Below are 25,335 nucleotides of genomic sequence, written 5' to 3'. Positions count from 1 at the left end.
GCACTGTCACAATGCAACTAGCCAGGTAAACAGTTGTGACAGCAACAGACCTAAGTTTTCTCAAATAACCAATAGGCAGCTCATCTAAAAAAAACCTAAACCAAGCAGAAATAAGATGGGGTATGCATTTGATACAACCAACACCTTAATCATTGGAAAGGAAACCGATCTAATGCCAACAGCCCTCCTAGCTGCAGCACAGAATAAAGCCTCAGCCAAGCTACAACACAGTATTTTGCCATTCCAGGTCCCTTCCGAAAGCCTCACACTTAACCACCAAAGCACACAGCTTGAAGGTATAAACTCTTAACATTCAGGAACATGATTTAAAGAAAACTTCCAGTACAGCAAGGCTGGTAAAACTCACCACAACAACACAAAAAGACTGAGGAACATAGCATTCAATCAGTGCAGGCTGACAGCAGCACTCATCTCCATAGGAGAAGCATTAAGGACAACTTGCTGTAGATGTCAACGCAGACAGTACAAACCCAGACAGATGTTTATATATTAGGATGGTTAGTGCCACTGTATGTTTTTCTGGCTGGGTTATTTATAATAAAGCTACTGTCAAAGAGGCATTTGCCTGCCTCTCAGCCAATGTTTAAAAAACAAACTCTGAACTGCATCAAGCTTCATGGACCAAACAACAACAAACTATTTATTTTTTGCCAAACAAGGCACAGTCTCATTAAACACTGTGGGACATTCAAAGCAATTGAAAAGTAGATTTAGTGCTATAATATACAGTTCACTTGAAAAAAAAAAAATTGACAAACCAATCAATAGAAACAATGAGGCCAAATCCTAGCTGTCAGTAAATTTTTGGCATTCACAGAATAATGAAAATATCAGCAGCTACATTAGTGCAAGCAATAAAACCACACCCTGCAACACATTCACACTTTGAAAAGTCAATCCACATCCTACTCCAAAACTGTCATGGCTTTGACACTTATGGATTACCCACTTATTAAAATTGATATGGGAGTAGAAATAAAGCATCATGTTAGAACAGGGGAGACACGTTTCTCCTGCATACCCTGTGAACCTTTAAAAGCTGAAGAGTAAGTAAAAACTTCACTGAAGAGGCTACAGTTATGCAGATTTCTGCCACTTAAAGCAAGGAAAACATTTTTTAAAAAATAAAGATGTCCAACAGGGTTTATGGACAAGTGGGCATTTAGTGTTTTTTTCTTCCTGCTTGCAGTCAATATGTTTGTCTATAAGTACATAAGGACATTAGCGGACGCAAAGTAACTGCAGGAGTCTTGGTCATTCTCCTTCCCCATCATGAAATAGCCCTATTTTTCTTCTGAGAAGCCTCCCAGCAAAGCACAGTCCAAGACAAGGCAGTTTAACAGGTAGCCTTTCCATTTCCTCCAGCAGGGCTTCTCTGATAAAAGATGAACATGGCATGAATGTAATTTTCCTAAAGCAAATAGATATACATAAACCACAAAGCATTAAGTATAGCCTTCCCTAGCGCTGCTCCAATTCACTGTAATTACTCCAGTCCCCTGGGCATACCAGTAGTACCCCTAGACAGGCAACAAATGCAGAGTATGAACTAGGTGTATGTGCAACCACTTCTCAAAGATTCCTTCTCTCAGTTTAAAAGCACACCAATTCTTGTTCTCCATGCGGTATGGCACCAGAATCAAAAAATCTTGACACCATTATGGAAGCGGTAGGAAGATGCTTGGAGACCTCTGTGTAGGGCCATGAAATCCAAGTACAGTTTGCTAGCTTGGTCTCAGCACATCACAGACACTGCTATAAAGCTTCCCAGCTCAAGGTGTTGTAGGAGCAGTCCAGCCATGGTACTACATCCCAGAGAAAAGACTCAGCCAGATCCAAACAGGCTAGCTGTGCATAAAGCCAAAGACCCACAGGTTATCCTGTGGATACAGACGTAGAGGCTGGAATTTCATACTAGACTCTCATCCAATTCTGTTGCTAACTGCCCACAGAAATAGAGAAGATTAACAGGGTTTGAGTTACTTAAGCATCCAATTATAAATAAAGGTTGTATAAAAGCTTAAGAATCTTGCATTTAACTCTTTAGGAACAGGTGAAAGAGGGAACCAACTCTTTCTTCTATTTCGTTTTAAAGGTAAGCCTAGGAACGTGAAACAACTGGACAAAGCTCAAAACTTTAAGGAACAAGTAGCATCCTATGAACAACTTGGGACAGAATACTTTCATGGTACAATCACATGCAAAACATTAAAGATTTACTACAAAACACAATAACTAGAAAGGTGGGATAAGTTTATTCTATTAAGTAATTTTCTCATGCTGGAAACTTAAAGCTTTCATTAGCCTACTGCATTAAAATCCACAGCCACTGGTTATGACTGCTGTGCCTACTGTCAGCTGTTTTCTCATTTCTTCCTTGCCACTTATAACACTAGCGCTGAAAATAAAAACAATCAAATACACCATTTCACAAGCATCTATTACAAGCTTTAAATGGAAAAAAACCAAGACATTCTCATTAATCCACTATTAAGCAATTACTTTGAGAAATCTTTTAGCACCTCTGAGAGAGTAAGGAAAAGGAAAAGCAAGAAACCTAGAACAGAAGAGTTAACTTCATCATGGGTTAATAAATGCTTGTGCTTTTTCTGTGTACAAAAAGTGGCCTGTCAATGTGAAGAAGCCCCAGGAAATATGTAAAAAAAGCTACAGGAAAGATAGGTGCAGTTGCAAACATATAGTTGTAGAAGGATGGTTTCCCTAAGTACTGACCCTGCAAAGGTCAGTCACTTCAGACAGTCAGCTTTGGCAGTGTCTGAAGTGCTGTTGGTGGTTACCCAACAGAGGTGTCAGTGCTGGAAGGCTGGCCTCCCTGAACAGGGCAGGGAGAAGGATACATTCTTCCAGAGAGTGATTCAAAGCCTGTAAGTGCATCCCTACACTAAATTAGCGTCTGGAGGAACCCACCTCTCCCTCCATTAACCAGACAGGAGACAACATTCTTAACTTGCATAATCATTGCATAATCCCTGTAAGAAGGAAAATACAGCGCTGCTGCTGGCAGAGCTGCTCTCACCTTTTCCCTTCTTCGCATTGATAGAATAATTCACTCACCATAATGAACTCGATCAAGAACTAATTCCAGCTAAAAACTAATGCAGGGAAAAACTAATTATGTTAGAACATGTTTGGTTCCTGGTCCAATTCCCCACGAGAAAGCGTGGGCAGACACAGTCAAGGGAGCAGGTTAAGAGTGCCAGGGCCACCGCAAGCAGCAGCACCTGCTCTAGGCAAACCAGAGCACCAAGAGCCTTGCATCCCAGGAGCTGGGTGGCTACACTGAGCTGTGTCCCTCAACCTCGTGCCATCCAAGTACACACCACAGTGAAATCAATCACCTTCTCTCCAGCATCCTGCAAACCTTCTGGGGCACAGCCAGTTTGTGGGCGCCTTCCTGTTTATATTCAATACCATTTAACTATAATCAAACCCACACACTACCATTTTATTCAATTAGTTGTTAACTGTGAACCAAACTTACCTTTTACTTGTGTGAAAGTAGCACATTTTGGACCAGACATTATCAAAAATAAAACTTTAGCTTTTACCCTTATGAACTCTCGAGAGCACAGCCAAGCCATCTTCCTGGCTACAGGACATTCATTACCCACACCTAGCTTGGTATTGAATAAGAATCAAAACGCATCCTGCGACATTCCTACAACTACCTCCAGCCTTTTTTTTTTTTTCCCTCCCGTTTTCTTTTTTCCTCTCCTTCTATAACCAACAAAAGCAATCTTCCCAGCTGCTGCTCCTGCCCAGAGATCTTAGCAGAGCTCTTTCAAACATTCAGCACTTCTCATTAAATAACTCAAAGTGATGAGAACCCTCATTCAGCATGACCCCTATTTTTCAGTCACCAAGCAGCATACCCTGCGATTTTCTGCGGTTACTCAGGATAAAGTTAACTTGTTGCTCTGGATCAAGAACTCAAGGGAAGACACATGGTGCAAGACATGAAAACAGAGTGTACATACAGGGTCACCCAGCAAGACAGAAGGAAACTCAATTCCCCGCCTTTCCCCAGCTGTTTGCAGAACAAGCTCCCTCTTAGTCCCTGCACCCGATGGTGGCAAAAGGCCCCAAAACCACAGCTCACCCAGAACTGACACTGCTAATTCCGCCATCATAAGCTGTAGCCTAGATCTGAGAGGAAAGCTTAATACAATAATGTCAACTGCTTGAAACGTACATTGTAAAGAAAAATAATACTAATAATTAAAAAAAAAAGAATCACTGCAGTTACTGACAAATCCCACGCATATTCAAGTCAGTTGGGCTATAACTAACTCTTAACTTGACATGGTACGCCTTAATGAAGAAGGCAGTCTGGTGGAAGCATTTCAGCTTTATCTCTAGAAGAACAATTTTTTTTTTTTCCTTGTTTTTCCTTTACGTTTGGAGAATTAAAGTTCTATTGAGAAGGCAGTAGGGACAATTTCAGTAATAATTCTTGTCCTTAAACCTTCCTTGTTCCATTCTTCCTTAACTTCTCCTTCCATTCCTAGCTAACATTATTTTACATTTTAGTTTTAAGTTTTCCCCTATTTTTTCCAATAGCGCTAGTGCAGTCTCACCAGATTACACTAGTTCTTTAGTCATACACAGACCTCTCCAGTGAAAGCAGAGAAATGTGAATTAAACACTTCCATAATTATGTTTTTGGAAACTCTGGCCTTTTTAATATTTCAAGAAAGGTATTCTGTTCTGCTAACCTGACAGTTCATTTCAGAAGGACAAACATGCAATTTTATCAGGTGTAAAATATTTACACTTTAGAAATAGGAGTCAGAGGAATTAATTTTCATCTGATACTAGATCATAAAACTGAACCAGTCCCTCCCTTTTACAGTTCTTCATAATATAGAAGTGATGAAGTAGCTCACAAAAGACCACTGAAAACACTTGAAGATAATAAATTGAGAACGTAAAACTATTTCGGGTTAAAACAGCCTGTACATTCCATTGCCACAAAAAGTAAAGTCTAATACTGTAGGGGAGATACTGGAAAAGGTTAATAATTTTATCAAGAAGTATTTGTGGACATCTTCCCCCTTACACATTAAATTAGGGTTTCACTTAAGCTATTAGCAAATTGCTAACAGCAAAAACAGGTGTTTCTTCAAAATCTGTCTGACCAGAACAGGATTCTCTGGCTATCTGATGCAGTGCTGCATGATATCAAAACGGCAACACCAGACACTACCACACCTGAGAAGAAAGCAGTGCAACAAGTTTCATGGCATTCTGGAGACTTCATGATAAGCTACAAGTATTTGGATTTTGTTGATCTAGATAAAGCCTTAGAGGAAAACAAGTATTCAAACTTCTGAGGGGGGAACAGCTGTTACCTTTGCACATGTACTCATTAAGTAGCGATGCTCTGCCTGGACAAGGGAATTCAGGCTTCGAATCAGAGGAGCAGGAGGTGCTCATCCCTGGGATGGTAAAGTACGTCCTACCCCACGAACAACAGCTGCCCATGCAGGGACTATTAGCCACCTCACAAATTACACCCTGATGCATGAAGTCAGTGCTAGTTAACTTAATGTCAGGCTGCCAAATGTAGAGGTGCAGTTTGCTGTTGTTCCAGCAGGGACAGGAAATTCCAGAAGAGTTTTGAAAGCACCTATGGTAGAAGGGTGGTGGGCAAGACCAACTGCTGGAGCTAAATTAAGTCATCCTTGCTTATTAATCACAGATCACAGGGAAGTTCTTCTGAATTAGTAAGTTTTGGAAGAGATGTGAATAGAATCAAACCCAGACAAACCCTAGACAGTGGCCCTCATGGCCAAGTTTTAAGTAACCTGTTTTATACACACATCTAATTCATTTGGACTCATGTTCCAAATATTCTCATACATTTGGCCCCAAAAGTGCCGTTACAATCAACCTTCAAAGCAAATTAAGTAAAAAAAAAAAAAAAAGTCATCCCACCAAGGCACTCAACCTTGGAGGAAAAAACCAAAACACTTTCCACCAGGAGTAAGGCCTCAGTTTCAAGCACACTAACTGTCAGAGAAGCCATCCCTGCCTCTGAATGGCCCACTCGCTCCCACCCACATCACCCCAACTACTCTTCATGTTAGCGCTAGCACTTCTAAGACTGCAGTTAACTGGTCAGGAAACTAATCCAGGCCAGAACTCACCCAGCCAAAAAGATACTTATTTCCATCCAGACCAGGCCTCTGGTGTGCCCAAACACTCAGGCCAGCCAAAAGAGAAGTACAGCAAGAGGGTTTCTTCCAGCACAGTGAAAGCTTTAAGTGTTCAGGAAACTACTGCCTCGGCATGGAATGCATACCACGCTTTAAAACCCCTTAATTTACATTTATGTTCTTGATACTTCTGCACTTCTGCCTGGACTGATTTGTTCTCTTCATGCTGGCTATTCTTCATGCAGCTCTTGATGTTCTGGAACAGAACAGATGAGTCGTACTAGTGACACTAAATAAAAAAGAAAGGGAAGAGAAGGGGAGGGGGGGAAGCACTGTTTGAGTATTTAATGCTTGTTTAACAGAAAACGCGTAGTCTCACACCTCTTAGAACATTGATCCCTGCTTGAGGACCCCTTCACTTATCAAAAAAGCCTTAAACAAAACCAAGAGTATTTTAATCTGCTTCAAAACTTTCCACCAGGAAGAACGAATTCATTTTACAAACTCCTCTCTTTACCTCTTCTCAAACTCTCCAGCATCTGCAGTTCCTACAACCTAAAACTCTGCATGCCCCATGTCAAATTAAGAGTGCAATATGACATTTTAGAGCTGGTTCTGCCTACTTCAGATGGCCTTTCTCTCCTGCGCTGTGGAACAGCAAATCACAGCACTAAAGCAGTTTTTATTGTTAAAGGGGTGTAAACAAGAGCAAGTATAACCTACTACATACTGTCAATGCAGCAAGTAACACTATCAATAAAGTAACAAAATCAGCTCTAACCCAGTTCTAACCTTGGTTACCCTGCAGAAAAACAGCCTCAGCTTGTCAAAGCGTTGCAAAGCTAGCTTCATTACCCTTATAAATTAAGAACTTAAAATATTCACATTTACAGAACTAAAATATTTACAAGACATCACACTATCACTCATCTGTAATCCTTTTCAGTCCTCAATGTGCACACATGCTAAAAAGCCTGGGAACAGTAAGCAACTCCACAGGAGTAATTCTCCAGCGAGGCATGTATTCTTGCTCCACGCAGCGATGCGGGCCAGTGTTGAATTTCACACTAGTTCTACACCCTTTGAATTTAAGTACTTTCCCGCCACCCCAGTTCTTCCATCATTTATGTAGTACAAGACGGTAAAGTCTGGGTTCTGGCTGCATTTTTTCCTTGGCAAGTCTATTTTTAATTGCTTATCAGCTTCAGAGAGCACTACTGATAAGAAGTTTGCTGGAGTTGTAGCTGCTCAGTAATAATAAGCTTTTTAGAAAAACATTTGGAATTGATCTCTTACTTACAACTTACTCTGTAAAAATAACACGTGCTATACATATTCGCTGACCAGAGCAGGGGATGCTCAGAGGATACATGAGGTGTGCTCCACTGCTAAGGGCACATTAAGACTGCTGATGCTAGCTGCATCCTCGCCAGGCTCTGTGCTGGTGAGAGCTTGCATGCAGTGGCGGTAAGCATATTAAAGAAGTTACTGTTAGTAGCTGAGTTTTTATGCCTGACTTGTAATCCTGAGGAAAACCACCATTTCCAAAAACTCGTAAATTAACACAGAAAAGCCTTAAGAAGAGTGAAGGACTTCTCCAGAAGACACCTGGTGCTAAGTGAACACCTCCCGTGTGGAACTGTATCACCCTGGAAGAAACACACCAGGACCCTCCAACAGTCCTTAATTGAATGGAAGTTTCCTTTAATCTACTGCTATTCTTTCATCCTAACTTTGGTTTTCCTGAAATTTTAAATCGAGAAAAAAATTTCTTTTAATTTTCAAACCTCATCTTCTGCTTGGCAAATGACAGTGGAGAGATCTGTTTTGTTCCGCTCTTAGTAGCGGAAAAGAGAAACATAACAGTAATAGCTGCAGTTCTTTTCCACACTACAGACAACACAAATTCAGAATGGTCTACAGGGTCATCTGCAGGTTACAACTGATGGCAAGTTAATGCAAGGCACTACCATCACTCTTCTCTTTACAAGGTATTACTGACTCTGCTTAGAGAATCAGTTACTGGAGTTTTCTGATGTGATGTTTTGAGGCAAGCAGCTCGGACACCACTTTAAAAAATATCAACCTACTAACGTACAACCCAAGGAGCAGTTTCCCAGCATTGCAAACATACATACTTCAAAAATGCAAGGCACACTTGCTCTGATTCACTCCATGGTGATATCCCAGAGGGAAGGAAAGCCACTACCACCCACCTTTACCGGAAAGACGGTTACTCCTGTTATAGTATCCAGTATATTTTCTGGCATAAGACACCTTGCACAAATTCACATTCCAATCAGATCTTTGACATATGGGCAAGGTTTGATAAGTTTGAAGGAAAACAGGGATAAGCTGCAAATTTAAAATGCTCCACGTGTCCATTTTTGAGCTTAGCACACAGAGGAAAGAGCCCATTAGAGGGCTGCCAAAACAATGAGGTGGCTGGAGCACAAGAGCTACAAGGACAGTCTGGCACAGCCAGCCAGCAGAAGGCTCAGGGGAGCTCTTGCTGCTACCTTCAGCTACCTAACAGGAAAGCAAAGAGAAGATGAAACCACACTCTCAGACACGCACAGTGAAAGGACAAGATGCAACAGGCAAGCTGCAACAGAGTGGTCAAACACTGGAGTCAGTTGCTCAGGGATGTTGTGAAAGCTCTGATCTTTCAGCTACTGAAAATATTTGCTGAATGCCACCCTAAACAACCTCATTAACTTCAAAGATGGCCCTGCATCGAGCCAGGGTACCAGAAGAAGTCCCTTCCAACTCAAATTATTTTACCATTCTCTGGCACTATATAAAATGAAAGATACACTTCAGACACAGATCAGTGAGGGTTTTTTTTCATTTATGCAGTTATAACTATGCTGCATAGTTATACGATACCCTTAGGACCATAAGATTTATTGGTCTCAGCATTCACTTCCACACAAGTTCTAGAGGACCTGGAACACTTAGGCAAGATCTCAAACACTGACCAGTTCTTCAGTTAACGTGCAGAAGTACAGTCATTCTCTGCCATCTACTAGTGACCTGCACTTTCAGAGCGGTGAATGTACAAAGCTGCCTAGCATTTAGGAGAACAGCATTAGAAGAGCACAGGCTTGTCGTATCCCTGTTTAGGAGACACAAAACCACATGTGATATGAAGTCAAAGAAGGGCTGTACGAAGACCCATATCAGACAAGGCTCCTACAAGGACTAGAAAAGGCAGAAGCAACACTGACAAGGGACGTCGCTACTTTTTGTAATTTGAAGGAGAAAACCCAGGACCACAGTGAGTAAATATAAACCAATACAAAAAATTATCTGTCTTTGAGGAAATAAGGACTACTGTGGGCTCTTTTCTCCAAAATCTTAACAAGAGGTTGTATCTTGAGTGCCGGCGGGTGGCTGAAAATACTCCCTGGCTGCCAGCACGGGACAGACTGTTTGAAGAGGCTGCTCTGGGAGAAGAACCAGTGGTAACTTATCGTACCAACCAATAACTGCACTGAATCAAATACTTCTAACCAGGGAGAGATGGACTGATAACAGCAGGACAAACATTCAGTGCTATTCCCTTCTTTGAATATGGTGGAGCTGGAGAAAAAACATCCCTAAGGATTTGTTGCACAAGGCACTCAAAGCCGATGTCTCCAAAAACATTACAGATGTCATGTCAAGCAACTCAGACATCTGAATATTTGATAATCTGCTCCATCACACTGTCATGGAAGCTGCCAAATTCTTCTTCATGTAGGTCAAAATGCTGGTAGAACAGGGAGAGGATGCAGCTGCTTCAACAAGACAAAACTATTTCCACACACACTACAGGAGCCAAGTATAAACTACTCTAGGTTCATCTAATGCTCTAGGTAGCAGTCAACAGTAGTCATTCCTGAGCCGAAAGGAGAAGAGTGCATTAATACGGAAAGCAGGCAAGGATCAAGTAATCAATGAGTACCTTTTGAGTATTCGGTATCGCCACAGGAAGCGATAAACCTCTCTTCAAAGATCAGAAGTGGCAGTAAGTTATATACTCAGTAGGAATGCTGGATAACACTAACTTCTTCCATCCTCCAAAAAGAAAAGAAAAGAAAAAAGGCTTTAATAATCTGATAAGCTTTGACTGAAACTATTAGCCTTGAACATTTTAATTTTTTCCAACATGTAATCTGAAAACTCAAGTGTCTCTATAAAGGGTTCTCTTGTAGTACATACTGGAAAAGCAAAATTAAAGTTTACATTACACCTCCACTGCAAACAGTTTAGCACATAGGAGAAAGCTACTATTTTAAAACGTAGTATTGTTACACTTACATCAAGTATGTACAACCCAACACAGGCGTGCATTTTTAATACAGTAGCATTTCCTGCTTTCATTTTAAATCTCTGGATGTTAGAGGTGGTTTCAAGGAAACAGCTTTGCTAATTGAGTACAAGGAGACGGAGAAACCATACAAGAAGCTGAAGTAACTGGCCAAAAATCACTACTGGTTCTACAGCAGTGAAAAGCTCTTCCAGGAGCCAGTCCAGAGCAACAACATCTCTTTCGTTGTTAAACAATGGGAGAATTCAATTCTCTCGACACTGATTTTAAGCATACAACAAAGTTTACTGCTCTATTTCAACAGAGTAAGAAACATTTACGAATATCTGAATACTGGCCATTACTACTTGTGGTCTCAACTACCTCTATAGAAAGCCTCTACTTATCTCAAAATTTTGGGGGCATGGTTCCACAAAAGCCTAAATCAAACTCAGGACTGCAGTTTTTCCACACCCACTTACATCTAGTTGCCCCCCATGAAGCAAATTCAGCTGACCAACTCATTGCCTGGTGATGCAACTGCCAGCATGCAAGTGGGAAGAGATGGGGCCACAGCAGTCCAGATGCAAGCCAACCTAATTTTCATGGGAAGCCGTGACTTTTACTCCCCTAAATGCTGTGGTGTTATTCTCAACATAGCAAGAGCTGTAAACACACTTGTATAGCCTTTGTCAATAAGCTGGGGAAAAAGAGAAAAAAAATAATCCTTTCTCCAGCATGAACATAAAAAAAAAAAAAAAAGCCCTACAAGGAGAGATCTGTGTCCATTTAGTCCAGCAGTCTGCCTCGAACAGCTCAAACTGGAAACGCTGCATAGGGAGAACCATCAGTCACGTCTGTGGTTTACCACCCTCATCCCAACGCCCAGGCATGGGATTGGGGATCTCTGCATTTGGATCTGCTGACACCTTTCCAAACCTACAGCGTCTAAACGGTCTCTTACCAAAACAGGTTTTCCATCAGTTGTGGTGTGTTTTCCCCACTTCTTCCTCCTACAAGCTACACGCTCACCACAAAACTCCCTGCATCTACCTAAAAAGCTGGCCTTGTGCAAGTGCTAGAAACCACACCCCAGAACAGCAATCAAGCCGGGACAGAATGAATTTCTACAAAGAACACAGAAGTGGTAGCAGCAGAGCTATGCTACCTGCCTTCTTACAAACAGCCAGAAGAAACCAGAATTGCCAAACTCAATTACCAGGTGCTTCTGTTGAAATTACCATCCAGAGGAGCACGTGGATTACATGCAAGTCAGCTCTGCAGCTAAGACAGTTCTCAAGCTTACATGTTCCCCTTCACACTTTTTTAACATATGTAATACATGTAAAGTCCTTTCAGCCATCTCCACCAAGAAATGCTCAGTCCACCATCAGGCTACTCACTGTAACACTCCGGAGCTCATAAAGTGTCAAACATTTGTGTCAAGTCTCCACACATGATGCATTATCATAGCTCAAAATTATTAAGTGCTGGTTAATCCTTCTTCCACAGCTTTACCCTCCCTAGTTTCACTCCTGATTAATTCAGTACTTTACTCAGCATCCATTTCGAAATGAGGATCACTGCATATAAACTAATTTCACACAATACATGTAATATATACATACAATATATAAGATATGATTCAATAAGTAATTTTAACACAAAGTAATTTTACAAAGCTATTATTTTCTGAAGTGCATTCAATAAAAATCACTTTGCTTCAGCCTCACTGAGCGTCTTCCATGCTATGAACTGGGAAGGAAGAACTCCTTTAGCAATACAGGCTTGGGAGTGACTGGCTGGGCAGCAGCGCTGCTGACAAGGTCCTAAGGCTGCTTGGCAGACAGCGAGCTGAACGCGAGCCAGCACTGTGCCCTGGCAGCCAAGAAGCAACGTCCATCCTACCAACAGCTCACTAACACTGCAGCCACAGATAAGGATTTTTTAGAGTCACAAGTTTGGACTAAATATATGGGACGCTATTTAACACACCTCCAATATATACCAATACCTGCTTACTTTCTCCTGTGCAGAAGATTTTGCTGGTTTGAGCACGTTCCAGATTTCTGAGGAGAAGTCCTACACCTACCCTGTTCAGAAAGAGGGAAGCTGGTGAAACAGAAGAAGAGCTGCTCCCCATCTCTTTTCTTTGGCATGATCACCATTCATTTGATCACCAAGTCTGACCTCTGAGGAATTACAGTTCTCTAAACGTATATGAAACAAAAGAAGTTCAGTAACTTGCAGCTGGCTGAAGCAACATTCAGAATTTTTTGCCACAATCTTGATTCAAAGATGTTAAGAAATTAAGAAATGCACAACCACTCTTCCTATCATAATCCAATGGTTAATCACCTGCAGTGTGAAAAACTTAAAAGTCTAACTTGAACTTATCCAGTTATAAATTCTTCTTGCGTTTGTCAGCAAAATTAAAAAAGCTCATTAATATCCAGTATTATCTTGCCAGGGAGGTATCTGAGGACCCTAAATCAAGTCACCTCTCAGCTATGCTGAAAAGCTGCACATTTAACGCTTAACACTTCACTGCATGGCACTACTGCTTACATTTCCATCAAACTGGAGATTAATCCCCCTTGCAGAAAGTAGTTTTTTGTTTGTTTATTTAAGTGCTGATGCCAGAACTGTACATAGTATTTTGGTAATGACTTCAACCCACCCCACACAGGCAAGAATGCAACTCATTCCATTACTGCATTTGAGAACTACATTAGCCTCTTTGTCACAGCATCACCTTAGAAACTCACATTTGAGCTATTCATCCACTATGACTCCAAAACGCAGCTCAGCCACAACTTTCCGGGATACCATGTGCCTTGATTTAAATTCAGCTGAATCACCTTGTTTCCAACTTGACATAGGGCAACCTTAGCATGCACCTACATCACCTGACAATCGTAACGGTTGCCTTAGTGCCATTTGCTTTTCCATGAACCACAATTCTATCACACAGAAGTTTTAAATCAACAGACCTTTTGCACCAACAAAATCAGTAACAAAAACAAACTGACAAGCAATTACCAGTTTTTGCTGAACATCCATGGAAACTATTCAGTCTTGTACACCCCCAGACTATTCCTGAACTATCTTGAGCTGAATCGCATTTACAGACATTTAGTATTGATTTTTATATTCTCTAAGATCCTTAACATCAAGAGAGATACCTTTAAAAAAGTCAGGTAATAAATTTAACAAGCCCTTTTTTCCCTAAAGCCTTATTTACAAGGAATAATTACATACTTTTCTCTCCCTGTTAACTAAATTCTGTATCAAGAATAAATGGGAGAGCTGGTAATAATGTAAACCATATACATGCATGATCAGCATGCAGTGCTAATCAAATACCCAGGGTAGCTCAGGTGTCTGCACAGCACTGCATGACTAGCTGCCATGTCCATCCACTCCACCTCCTTCTAATAGTGATACATCTGCACTTCTGTGACCTCGTGGAATTTCCCTAGCATTCCAAAGTGCATCAGCTATACAATATTCCTTCCAGTACTACAGCTAGGGATATTCCAGTGTCAGAAGTGGAAAAAAATACCTTAGCCAAGGCAAACATATCTCTCACCTCCCAGTGTTATTTGGTGGTGGGCTTTCTGGGTGTTTTTTGTTTTACGTTTTGCCTTGTGTTTGCGTTTTGGTTTGTTAAAAAAAAAAAAAAAAAAAAAAAAAAAAAAAAAAACACACACACCAAAACCCCACAACGGGAATTTCAGAACCTTTCAGAACAGCAATCTCATTCTAAATACCTGAAAGTGGGAGTAAGGCTTACTCTGACATCCTAGTTATGGCAAGTAATATATTGTATATAATTGGACCAAACTACTTTCTCCTCTACTTTACAGATAGCTACTTTACCTGCTGATCTTTGAGACACATACAAGCTTCTAATCATGATGCATAATAATACAGACAAAGGTGCATTTTACGCTCCAAACAAGCTGTGATTTGGCTTCTGTTTTGTTAGAATTTGACAAGTTCAATGATGCCAACAGAAATTCTTAGATTCTGGGGAAAAAAAGAAGAGAGGTAAAGTAAGACTTTCAGTATAAGCTGAACTTAGTTCACAGTCTCTTACCATTTGAGTGAAGCTCTCCATTGAAACCCATGAAGCTTTAGAAACTTCATGAGTTTGTTGCTATGGCAGAAAAATAAGACGACACCGACAGCTGACTGACAAAACAGTATGTATTCGGCCACACTACCTGAACCACGGGCTGTGAAGAAAACACCCTGCAGCACAGCTTGCTGCACTGCTACCAGTACATCAGCCCTCCTCTATGTTAACTGGTCAGCATCTCCTAACTGGTCACTGCACTACTTCTGCTCTTCAATGCTTTTAAACATACCTGGCCTCGCCTCTTAATATCAACTTCATACAGCACCCCAAAATCCTCAGGTAGCTGACAGCAAAGAGCACAAAGGCTGGAACTGAAGGGTCTCTAAAACCAGACCTTTACATAAGAAATGCAACTGTAAACATCTATGACTCACAATATGACATAGGGATAGTTAAAGAACAGCTCTTCAGGAATCCATTCGTTCTATCACAGATCTCCCCTAAGCAACACACATTACCTGCACCGTTCTTGAGAGCTGTTTCTGCACTACTTCTGTATTTTCACCTGTTAAGAACCATATTGAAAAGACGTTAAGATTTGATAGTTTCCAAATATTTATAATACTAAATGAGGGGAAACTTCACTTTAGCTTTCATTTATATTAGACAGCAAAACCAAGTTGGTCAGTGTATAGTTACCTGCATGTTAATACGACCTGAAATATAAAACTCCCTACCCACCTCATGTTCATTGTACTCTTCCTTTCAAGGTTATTTTTGTTAATCAGAAAATACTGAGATCACTCAGCTGAGCAGGTGTTGGTTAGTTTTCACATTAAATATGTCTAAAATAAGCATATCTCACTTAATTCCTGAAGAATGACGGATCATCACTGAGAAGCAGGAGGAGCAGGAAAACAGGGTCTGTTAAACACAATTCAAATAGCCCACAGTACAAAAAAAAAAAAAGCAACATCTTCCATTACCGTACCCAAGACAGGACAGAGATTCTTTCTAAATTTCAGCAAAAAATATGACAGAACAAAAGCTGTGTTCTGGACTGCTTTTATGATCAGTAGGTATAACCTTTGAAGAAAAAACCCCCGAAATTTTCTGGAACTGTATGCATCTCTAAGACCACGTAGCACTGCAGAGCAGTAGAGCTTGATACTGTATTAAAACATCAAGGTTTAGTACAAGACAGACTTAACTGGGCATCTGAACTAGAGCCAAATGGATGAAGAGAGGTTTAAAGTTAAGAAAACAAATCAGTACAGTTCAGTGAGTTAAGACAAACAGAACAACCACTGAGTCAAGGCTTTGGTTTCTCTCAGCTCCAGTGTGGAAGCTGATGACCAGCACTTCAGCCAGTGTGTGCGTGCCTTCATGTGTGCGGGTAGCAGCAGCAGCTGTTCCTTATGGCACGTATTTCTCAAGCACATGCAAGCACAGGAAGAAACAGCATTTGTGATCCCAATGCTCTAATACTCCCTCAAGCATTCCCTCTCTGGTAAAGAAGAGGTGAGAGAAGCAAGAGTTGCCAGGATGAGTGAATCGCAGAGCTTTTATGTAAACAGAATCAATATATATAATACATCTGAAACAGCTAATGTACAAAAAAGCCCATCAGAGCAGGAAGAGCTCTCCAGAGGTCAGAACTCAACACAGCTTGCCATTACGAGTGATGAAGAATCTGCCAAAGCATGAGGAATAGGGCAAGGAATAGGCCGGCTCTTCTGAGAGAGCAGATAAGCCTAATAATGATCAACACCTGACTTCCAAAAAATCTTTGTCAGAAAAAGCAGTTGTTCTTCAACATGCAGTACTAAAAGGAAAAGAAGAAATTACGTTCCGGAGTAGGCTCCCTGCAGAAATTCCTAAGCAAGTCAGTAATCATGTATACTTATTTTTTTCAGGTTAGTGCTGAGTAACATGGGTCAGGCAGGTATCAACCTGCAGCTGTAAGAGCGGTAGCGATACACACAAATTAGCTACGAGTCATATTCTAGATAAGCCCACTAATATGAAAAGCAGTTCTTGAAATAGCTTTTTTCCCTCAATAACGCTGCAGGCACAAGTTGCCAGAAAGCTTAACGCCGTAGTGGCAGTTTCCCAAGCTCTGTCCAAACTGGATGAGACTCGCTGTACCACCTCAGTTTGCAAGGCCACTTGAGGCTATGGGAGCCTCAAGTTTCACACCTTCTGTTCTAACACTGCTCCTCCAAAATATCCCACAAAGTTTCAAGAGCGTTAATGAAGCCATTCTGTTCATCCTAATAACCTCTCTCATGTATAGTGTAAGTAGAGAGGACATTAAAACTGAGCTAGCTCTATACATCCAGAAGAAACGCAAGATGGAAGTAAAAAAAAACATGTATCAACCTAAAATGAGGGCAAAGCAAGGCTTGCTTTTATGCTAAAACTGCTCTTTTCCTTGCTTCAGTTCTAATGATGTCTTCCATACTCAAGTGGAATGTTCGGTACGGCTCAAGTAAGAACCACAGCTTGAATACAATACAGAGCTGTGTCTTATACCCAACAGACTCCTTTGCAAATTCAACAGGCTCTGCAGAAGCAGAATGAACCAGAACTTGAGAAAAATATTTACACACTTCCTGCACTGAAACAAAACACACGTATGCTGGAAGTGGTAAACAGTATTTCAGGTACTTCTAACAACACCTCTGGAGTGTATTACCAAAATTCAGTAACTGGCAGGAGGTGAGGAACTGCCGTGCATTTATTGAAGAGGGGGAAAGCTGCGTGAAATAAAAAACAAAAAAAGGAAGTCACAAACAGAAAAGCGAGCTCATTCTCACCAACGTGCAAGCCCTAAGGATTACACCGAGCAGAAAAGGATGCATACAACATGACAAAACCCCTTCCTGCATCAAAGTCATTTCACAAAGCGACAGCAAGGCCGAATCTGGTACCGCGTCAAGACATTTACTGTAAGAAATTTAAAGTTGACGCTGAGAACAAAAAGCAAATTGTCTACACACAGAATATGTGCGATCTCCTCTCCTGCATCACAAAAAGAACCGGATTTTGTGCCTCCCCGTCCGGCTGGCCACAGAACAGCCCCATGCAAGAAAATGGGATAAAACCGGGATAAAACCGGGGCTTGCGACGGGCTTTCGGGCTGGGTCCCCAGGCAGGCACCGGGCGCCCGGGCCAAGGCGAAGCAAGCGACACAACTTGTCACCGGCTCGGTGGGTGCCCGGCTGCGCCCCGCTCCCGGCCGCGCCGCCGAGGGGCCTGAAGCCCCGCGGGGACCCGGGGAGGGGGGGGGGGCGGCGGGACACCCGCTCCCCAGGAGCGGAGCGAGAGGCGAGGGGGGGTGGGGGGTGGCGGCCGGGCAGCGCGGCGAGAGCGGGCGCCCCCCAGCCGTGCCCGCGCCCCGGTGCTGCATGGCGCTGCTCAGCCTGCCTTGCAGAGGGAGCTCGAGTCCCGCTCTGCGCCTCGCAGCGCCTCTCACTCCGCAGCACACGCAGCGCAGCGAGGCGGCGGCCGGCAGGAGCGGGACACGCAGCCGCCGCCGCCGCCAGCGCCCCGCGGGCAGGAGCCGGCCGGACACCAAGGGAGGCCACGGGCAGCGGGCGGAGGGCGCCGGGCCGAGGCCCGCAGAGGTTCGCGCGAAGGCGGCGGAGGCGGGGTGGGGGGGGTGGGGGGGGGGGAAGCGGCGGCGGGGCGGGTGGGGAGCGAGCCCGACCCGACTCGGCGGGGTGGGGAAGGTGGGGGAAGGGAGGAGGAAGGGACGGGAGGGGAAGGGAAGGGAAGGGGGGGGGAGCCCGGCGACTGGCGGGGAGGGGAGGGGGCGGTAATCAGCCCCGGTGGCGGGGCGGAGGAGACAAAGGAAAGAAAATGGAGTCGCGGCCGCCGGCTCGGCCGGGCGGGGACGGCGGGAAGGGAGGCCCGGGCGGGCCCGCAGCCCAGCGCCGCGCTGTGGGGAATGGCGGCGGTGGCAGGCAGGCGCCGGCCGCGCTGGGGACGATAGAGGGAGACAAAGCCCCCTGCTTCCCCGGCGGCGGCCGCTGCGGGGCCCCAGCCGAACCGGAGCCCCATCGTGACACCTAGAGGCCGGAGAAAGCGACTGCAAACCCCCCGCCACCGCTTACCTGCGCCCGCACCCCAGCGAGCTCGCTCCGGCCGCCGGGCCCCGCCGCCGACCCGCGCCGCCCACGGGCCCCGCGGAGCCGCCGCGCCCCGCACGCCCCGCCGCGGCCGCCGCTAGCGCCCAGCACCAGCCCGCGGTTTAATCGCTCCACAGTCGCTTCGGACACAAAATGGCGGCGGGCGGGCGGAGTGCGCTTGCGCCAGCGCGGCTGCCGCGGCCGGCGGCCGGAGCGGGGAGGGGTGGGAGGAGGGAGGGAGGGCGCGCGGGGAAGCGGGCGCGCGGGGCAGGCTGGGAGCGGTGGGGCGGGCCCGGGAGGGTGCGCGTCGCGCGCCAACTTCAAACGCGGGGGCCCGCGGCGTCAGCCGGCGTGCGCCTGTGCGTGCGTCACTGCGTCACGCGTCGTTGGCGGGCGGGCGGCCGCGCCGGGCCGGGCCCTATCGAGCCTTGCCGGCTGCTGCGCCCCTCTGCTGCGCCCCCGGTGCCCTGGCCGCTGCGAGCGCGGGGGTCCGGTGTCCCCGGTGTTTCCGGCACCGGCGGCCCGAGCGGCGGGCGGCGTCGAGCGCCCGCGGCCCTGCGCGCCTCTCCCAGCCCTCGCGTAAGCTGAGGCAGCCCCTCAGGAGGAACCCCGAGGCCCACCCGAGTAGGAGGCTGTGCCTCGGCTCCGGGGGAGGGCCGCGGCAAAAACCCACGCTGAAATAGGTGCCCCCCGCCGTTCTGAGGAGGGGGTCGCTGGCTCAAAGACTGATGCTTTTCTTAGAAGGACAGTCTTTTCCTCTCACCTTTTCTTGGAAGAGGGGGCAATACTGCTATGAATTAATCGCCAGGAGGTTGCAGTGCAATTGTATAAATACCAACAGATTACTGGATTTAGACGGTATTTGCCTGGTGGTTTTAAAGGACCTTGGGACTTGCCAAGCTTGTAATCAAGTGGGACAAACTGCTCGAGTTAGCTTCAGTGCTGCAGGAATTGTGAATGTGGTGCCAGGTATTTCGCAGGGAGCTTCTAGGGGAATTAACGCGGTCAGGTCCTGTCCATCAGAAGCTGGATGTGCTGCGTTTGCTGTCTGCACCTTTCCCCCTCCACCACCAAAAAGGTGGAAACAGCCACAGCGTTCATAGCAAGATAGGCAAATTTGTATGAGAAAGCACAGGGGATTGCATGTCTTTAATTTTCTGCAGTTTCCTGTGTTGCTGAATCTTCTGGGTTTAGCATACTTTTTCATCTTCAGTAACATTGCTGCAGACCCATAGCTGATTGACAGGCAAGCTGAGGGGAGAATTCTATGAGCTCATGCTGCATCCCCTTTGTATTTTCTTTCCATAAAAGCATGTGAAATAGAGCCAGAGTAATGGGTTAAAATATTAATAGTTCAAAACCTATATACGTTGGAAGGAAGGAGCAAGTTTTGCTCCATTTTACTCCTCCATCAGTCCCTGGTAGACAATAAGGCCAGGAATTCAGAGAGAAGACTATATGTATAGAGAGACTTCAACACAAACCTGTGCTGATAGGACTAAAAGAGTTGTAAGGCTGTTACAGTAGAAACTGATGTTAAAAATCTTTCCTCAATTTTTTGCCTCTTGAGATATCACTGCAGGGCAGAGTAAAAGCTGTTTGACTGCCTGGGCTTAACCCCAACCTGCTTAGCAAGCAACAAAACCATCAGACAAATGTAGCATATGTTAACATGCATAAACTATGGCTTCAAATACTGGTCTGAATAATGCTTGTGTATTGCTGAACCGTGTCATGGAGAAGGGTCTAGCAGGCTGCTGCTCCATGATGAGGGGGGGTGGGCTGAGAGGTGGTGAGTGAGAAGGGCCCTGACGCTGCTTTACGGGTTTCTCCTGCCTAAGCTCTCCCAGTCCTTGCAAAGAAGCAGAGCACCGGGGGCAGTGCTGTGGGGCTGCATTGTAGGCGCCGATACTCCTTTTGGGGCTGTTGACAACCGAGTCCAATTTGCCTGCTGATGATTATGACACCAGGCTGAGTCCATTAATTCCTTACAGGGAGGGAACTGTAGCTCACCAAGCAGCCAGGGGGGACCAGCTGTGTTGAGTCACAAGGATGTGGCTTTGTGTCTTCAGCCTTGGCTGAAGGAGAAAATATTAGTTACAAAGCAATGGCAAAAGTGACCATTAATTAGAGAAGTGACGATGTGTAGCCCACAACCATGACTTCTGGGGTCTTCATTGCCTGAGAAATTTGAATTATAGGAACAGAATATGCTGAGCTGGAAGGAACCCACAAGGATCTTTGAGTCCAGCTGCTGTTGGACTATGAAAAACTGCTAAAATCCAGAAAGCCTCAGGTCCGTTGCCTTCCCTTCGTCCACTAGGTGGGTTGCTGTAAAAGAAAATTAATTCAGTATGGCATGAAGAATCTGCTGAGAACATTTCTGGGGAAATGAGATTCTGTGGTGTGATTTAAAAAAAAAAAAATAATTTCCATATATTCTAAGCTGCCAACCCATCAATTCTCATGCTGTAATTTTGGGGAGAATGACATATATTTCATGTGTAGCTGTGAATCCTGCCTTAAGCTAAAAACTTAGTTCAGGCACAAATCAAAATGGAGAGGAGCACTGGCTTTATGTAAAATTGCTTCTTATGTTCCTTCAAATACGCATCCAGGGCTGGGGGTAAATGAGTGCTCTGCCTTTTGTTTGTAGCCATCCTGTGACAAACGGTCACTTGTCTTTGGTAGTCGGAGTGTCACTGCTTAGGAAACGGAAGTTGTTCCAGCAAGCACCCATTCCTGGACTTCAGCCAGAAGTGCCCCCCCTGACATATTGATCTTGGGTTCCTCACTTGGAGATGCTTTCAAGCTGATTTGCAGAGGATTCAAGCCCTCAGCTTCAGTCCTAATTGTGGATGCTCCTGAAAATCATCCTCCAAGCCTGTCCGAATTAGCCACCCAGAAGCAGACGCTCCTAGAAAAGTTAGGCCTGAGTGAGGTCTCTCCCAGAGACACCTTGCCTGTGAGCAGAATGGCAAGAACCAAAGCCAAGGAGCTCCTGGCCACCTTGCTGAGGTCCTGAGTGAGCTCACCTGCCTCGTTCCCTGCTCCTCCTAGCTCTGTCCTTCCATCAGCCTCACGCTGTACAAGCCCTCGGGAGTCACCACCGCTCTCCTCACTCAGGCAGTAGTGGAGTTTGAGAGCCAGCATTAAATGAAGTTTTGGAGGCTGCCTGGAGCACGCTTTGGTCTCTGTGTGAAATGAGGCCCCAGCTGTCACCTTAGGAGTGGCCCTCGGAGAACAAGCCCATATGTATGTGCCTGACAGCCCTGTGAAGAACATGTCAATGATCATGAGGATGTTGTTGCTTTGCTGTGGTTCAATGCAGACTGCTTAGCTGTTTGAATCGTTTCTAAGTGCCCTGGTGAATGCCTTGGAAACATGATTTCATACAAGCCTGGGATAAGGTGAGAGGTCCAACGCTGTGGCGGCTCACACCAGAGATTCCCAAACTAAAGCCCCCTAAAAATGGCGTGACATCCAGGTTTAAGTCATTTCATGAGGCGTGATCAGAGCTTGTGGTGCTCCAAAGTGGCAGCACCTGCTTGGGGTCATTCTGGCTGGTGGGTGCAAGTGGCAGCACCTGCTTGGGGTCATTCTGGCTGGTGGGTGCTCTTGGTGTCACAGCCTGCACCAGCCCCGATGCCATCCAAGAGAAGGGTATGATAAACTGATTGGTTATTTTGTGCTGATGATCTGCAGGGGCTCCTCAGGATACTACCCTGAGACCAGCAAGTAAAAACTGATACCAAAGACTGCTCCAGAATCCATATGCATGCATTTAACTAAAAGCAAAACAGCAGTAAATGGGGAAAAGGAATGTCTTTTCAAAGCCGGAGCACATGGGTAATGTAACCGTGACAGAGACACCCTCCCACGGGCTGCAGCTCCTGCAAGAAAAGCAAGTAGCTGCTGAGCACGAGCACGTCCATACGAGAGGGAGATGTTTCAAGCGCTGACACAGATTTGGCTGACAAATGTGGTGCTGGCACATGGTCTCCTTTGAAATAGCAAGCACGTTGCTGCAAAACGAGCTCTGCGGTGCTGTGTCTGTCCCCGTGTGCTGTGAGAGTGGCTCCCAGGGAGTTCACCCCATGGAGTGCTGCAGTTCCTGCACAAGGGCTTGAGGAGATGTTAAATCCTGGAAGGAAAAGTTGAGTTCCCTGCCTCCTTTCAAACAGCTGGTTCTTGTAATGGTTGTTCTACTCCTCCCCAACCCTAAAAAAAAATACCAAAAACCCCACCCCAAACCTAAGCAGGATGCAAACTTCAGTGAGTGCTGTCCAAAAATCAAAAATTTTTTTTTTAACTTTATTCCAGTTAAAATGGCAGTCCTGCAATTCCAGGTGACCTGGCAGTGTCCATGGGGCAGAGGTCTTTGGCAGTGCTGGCATAGACCCATTAAGACAAGGGGCTGGGCAACAGATTCCTAAATTAATCTCCTTGGGATGTTTTCCCTAGATGTTCTTAAAACCACATAAATAATGAGGTTATTCTTTGCAGTTCCAGGAGCAGAGTCATTTTGTCCTGACCTGCAGCTCCCTGCCCGCCCTGACGGAAGGCTGCTTTCCTGCTCCAGTCTCGCTACAGCCAAGGTGTAACTTATCCTGGCAGGTGGTGCTGCACTGCAGGGACGGGGCTGGGTTTCGGCAGGGCAAGGAGGACTCACACGCAGGTGAGTGAATTGACTTTGTGGCTCTGACTGCTGGAGCGCTGGGCTGGCTTTATTTGCAGGGGTTACTCAGGGGAAAAACAAACCAAAACATCTAAGATGGCTGAGCCACTTTCCACCACTTGGGTGCTCTTATCCACGGTTGCACATGCCAGCTGGGACCCATATCCCACATCTCCTGCTGCCTGCAGCTGGCGGTGCAATGCAGCGCTTTGGGAGAAACACTGTTCTTCCCTCCTGTGGTTTGTCCAGTTCCCAAGGTAGGTGAAAGAAGGCTAAGTGAGCAGTGATACAGCAAAGTGGCTCCTGGTTACCCCCTTGCCACCATCCCAGGTAAATCTGCACCCAAAAGGGGTTACGCTGAGGTAGTGTCCCACCTGGGACACCCTGCGCATGTACCATGACGCACTCTGCAGCATTCGTGTGGGGCTGCAGCATGGCCCTGCCCTGTGTGTCCAGCTGCATGTGGCATTCTGCCTGAGCCAGGCCAAAAATCTCTGCTCTGGTGAGGAAGAAGGACGTGGAGGCTGTAACCTACTGGCACTTGCGTAGAAACCCTGGGAAGCACTGATGGACTTGCTGCTTGGCCTGGGGGCTGTAAATCTCCAGCTCTACCCATGCTGGCAGTGCCCCTGCAACCACTGCCTGCTTTGGTGGGTGGCAGGCAGTGCCACAGGGGTCCCTTCTGCTGCCATCCGGGGCATCTTTGCTACTCTAACCTACTCCCCTCCCAGGATCATAAGGGCCACTAAGATGATTAAGGGATTGGAGCAGCTGTCCTATAAGAAGAGACTGAGAGAGCTGGGGATGTTTAGCTTGGAAAAAATGAAGGCTGGCCCCGGCATGGGGGGTTCTTCTCCATGTGTGTTAATACCTGGTGGGGCTAAAGAAGGCGGATGCTCCTCAGTGGTGCCCAGTGAAAGACCAAACACCAAATTGAAACTGAAGTACAGAGATTCGAGTTAGAACTCCAGAAAAGCTTTTTCTGTAAGGATGGTCAAGCACTGGCATGGGCTTGCCAGAGTGGTTCTGACATCTCCATCCTCAGAGATGCTCAAAACCCAACCAGATGTGGACCCAAGCTCTAGCTGACCCTGCTTTGAGCAGCAGGGAGTACATGAGCATTTCCAAAGGTCCCTTCCCATCGCAACTATTCTGCGAGTCTTTGATCCGTTGTGGCTCACTGATGAGACCTGCACCAAGAGGTGCCAAATCCTTATGGGAACAGGTCTGAAAAAGCAGTTCAGCTGCGTTTCCACCACAGGTACAGAAGACAGTAGAAGCTAGGGCTGGGCATCTCCATTGTACAGCTTCAACACAGCCACCTTGAGCCACCTTGGGTGACACTTCCCATGCCCAGCAGCCAAATTTTGGCAACATCTCGGCAACTCTTGCAAAGCTCAGGGAAGGTGGAAACTCCTTCCACTGCCAAAAAGAAGAAACCTGCTCCCCTTTTGGTGAAACCAAAGGCCACCGTGGGAGCAGTGCTGATCCTCAGCTGTCCAAGCACCTGAGAAACGCCCAGCTGAGCCCAGCTTTGTCCCTCGGTCCAGAAGCATTCATCTGCACATTTATAAGGACAACACTGGAAATGGCATTCAAATTGCCACAGTGATGGCACCCCTGCAAGGCAGGACAGTGAGGGTGCTGTGGGACTGCGCAGTTCCATGCATGGCCAGGGTGATCCTCTGCCCTGGTTGTGCCATGCCAGGAGGGCCAAGGCTTCTGTACCTTCTGCTGGGTCTCCAGCACACCTGGCTGCGAGAGGCACCCAGCAGCCCCACATGCTGGCCCAGGCTGGAGCTTGCTGGTGGCTGAGATGCAGGGCAGGGCAATGCCAGAAATCGCAGTTATGCCCCGCTGCCACCCTCCAGCCTGCTGCGCTGATCCCAACTTGCTTACCCTGCCCCTGGGCCGTGGGGCCAAAGAAACACCTGCACAGTGACACC

General features: G+C 45.7%; 1 protein-coding gene and 2 long non-coding RNA genes across 25 annotated transcripts in view; 1 reads left to right on the top strand and 2 right to left on the bottom strand.

The window, feature by feature from the left end:
• Window positions 1-18,904, bottom strand: part of CTCF (CCCTC-binding factor) — a 36,645-nt gene extending 17,741 nt beyond the window's left edge. For 2 of the 23 annotated variants that reach the window (XM_027806900.2, XM_027806902.2), the window contains exons 1-3: window positions 14,377-14,525; window positions 12,509-12,704; window positions 10,150-10,262 (exon numbers count right to left, since the gene is read on the bottom strand). Coding sequence is in view for 10 of the 23 variants with exons in the window: in XM_055726646.1 (XP_055582621.1) it covers window positions 6,372-6,425 (54 nt within the window). In the remaining 13 variants the exon portion in view is untranslated. Of the gene's footprint in view, window positions 1-6,191; window positions 6,349-6,371; window positions 6,490-10,149; window positions 10,263-12,508; window positions 12,705-14,376; window positions 14,527-18,696 lie in introns of those variants that run through there. The other 21 variants (XM_055726653.1, XM_055726656.1, XM_055726654.1 and 18 more) reach the window with 18 other exon arrangements.
• Window positions 17,908-25,274, top strand: LOC129737349 (uncharacterized). The gene is made up of 3 exons (XR_008735111.1): window positions 17,908-18,207; window positions 23,218-23,389; window positions 24,651-25,274. It is a non-coding gene; the product is annotated as an uncharacterized LOC129737349 (long non-coding RNA).
• Window positions 21,128-23,198, bottom strand: LOC129737350 (uncharacterized). The gene is made up of 2 exons (XR_008735112.1): window positions 22,298-23,198; window positions 21,128-22,255 (listed from the first exon to the last, which is right to left on the bottom strand). It is a non-coding gene; the product is annotated as an uncharacterized LOC129737350 (long non-coding RNA).
• Window positions 25,275-25,335: the final 61 nt, after the last annotated feature.

The sequence above is a fragment of the Falco cherrug genome, chromosome 14 (assembly GCF_023634085.1).
Source record: "Falco cherrug isolate bFalChe1 chromosome 14, bFalChe1.pri, whole genome shotgun sequence".
Classification (NCBI taxonomy): domain Eukaryota; kingdom Metazoa; phylum Chordata; class Aves; order Falconiformes; family Falconidae; genus Falco; species Falco cherrug.
The sequence above is the reverse complement of the archived record's forward strand: the minus strand, read 5'-3'. Positions and strand labels throughout refer to the sequence as shown.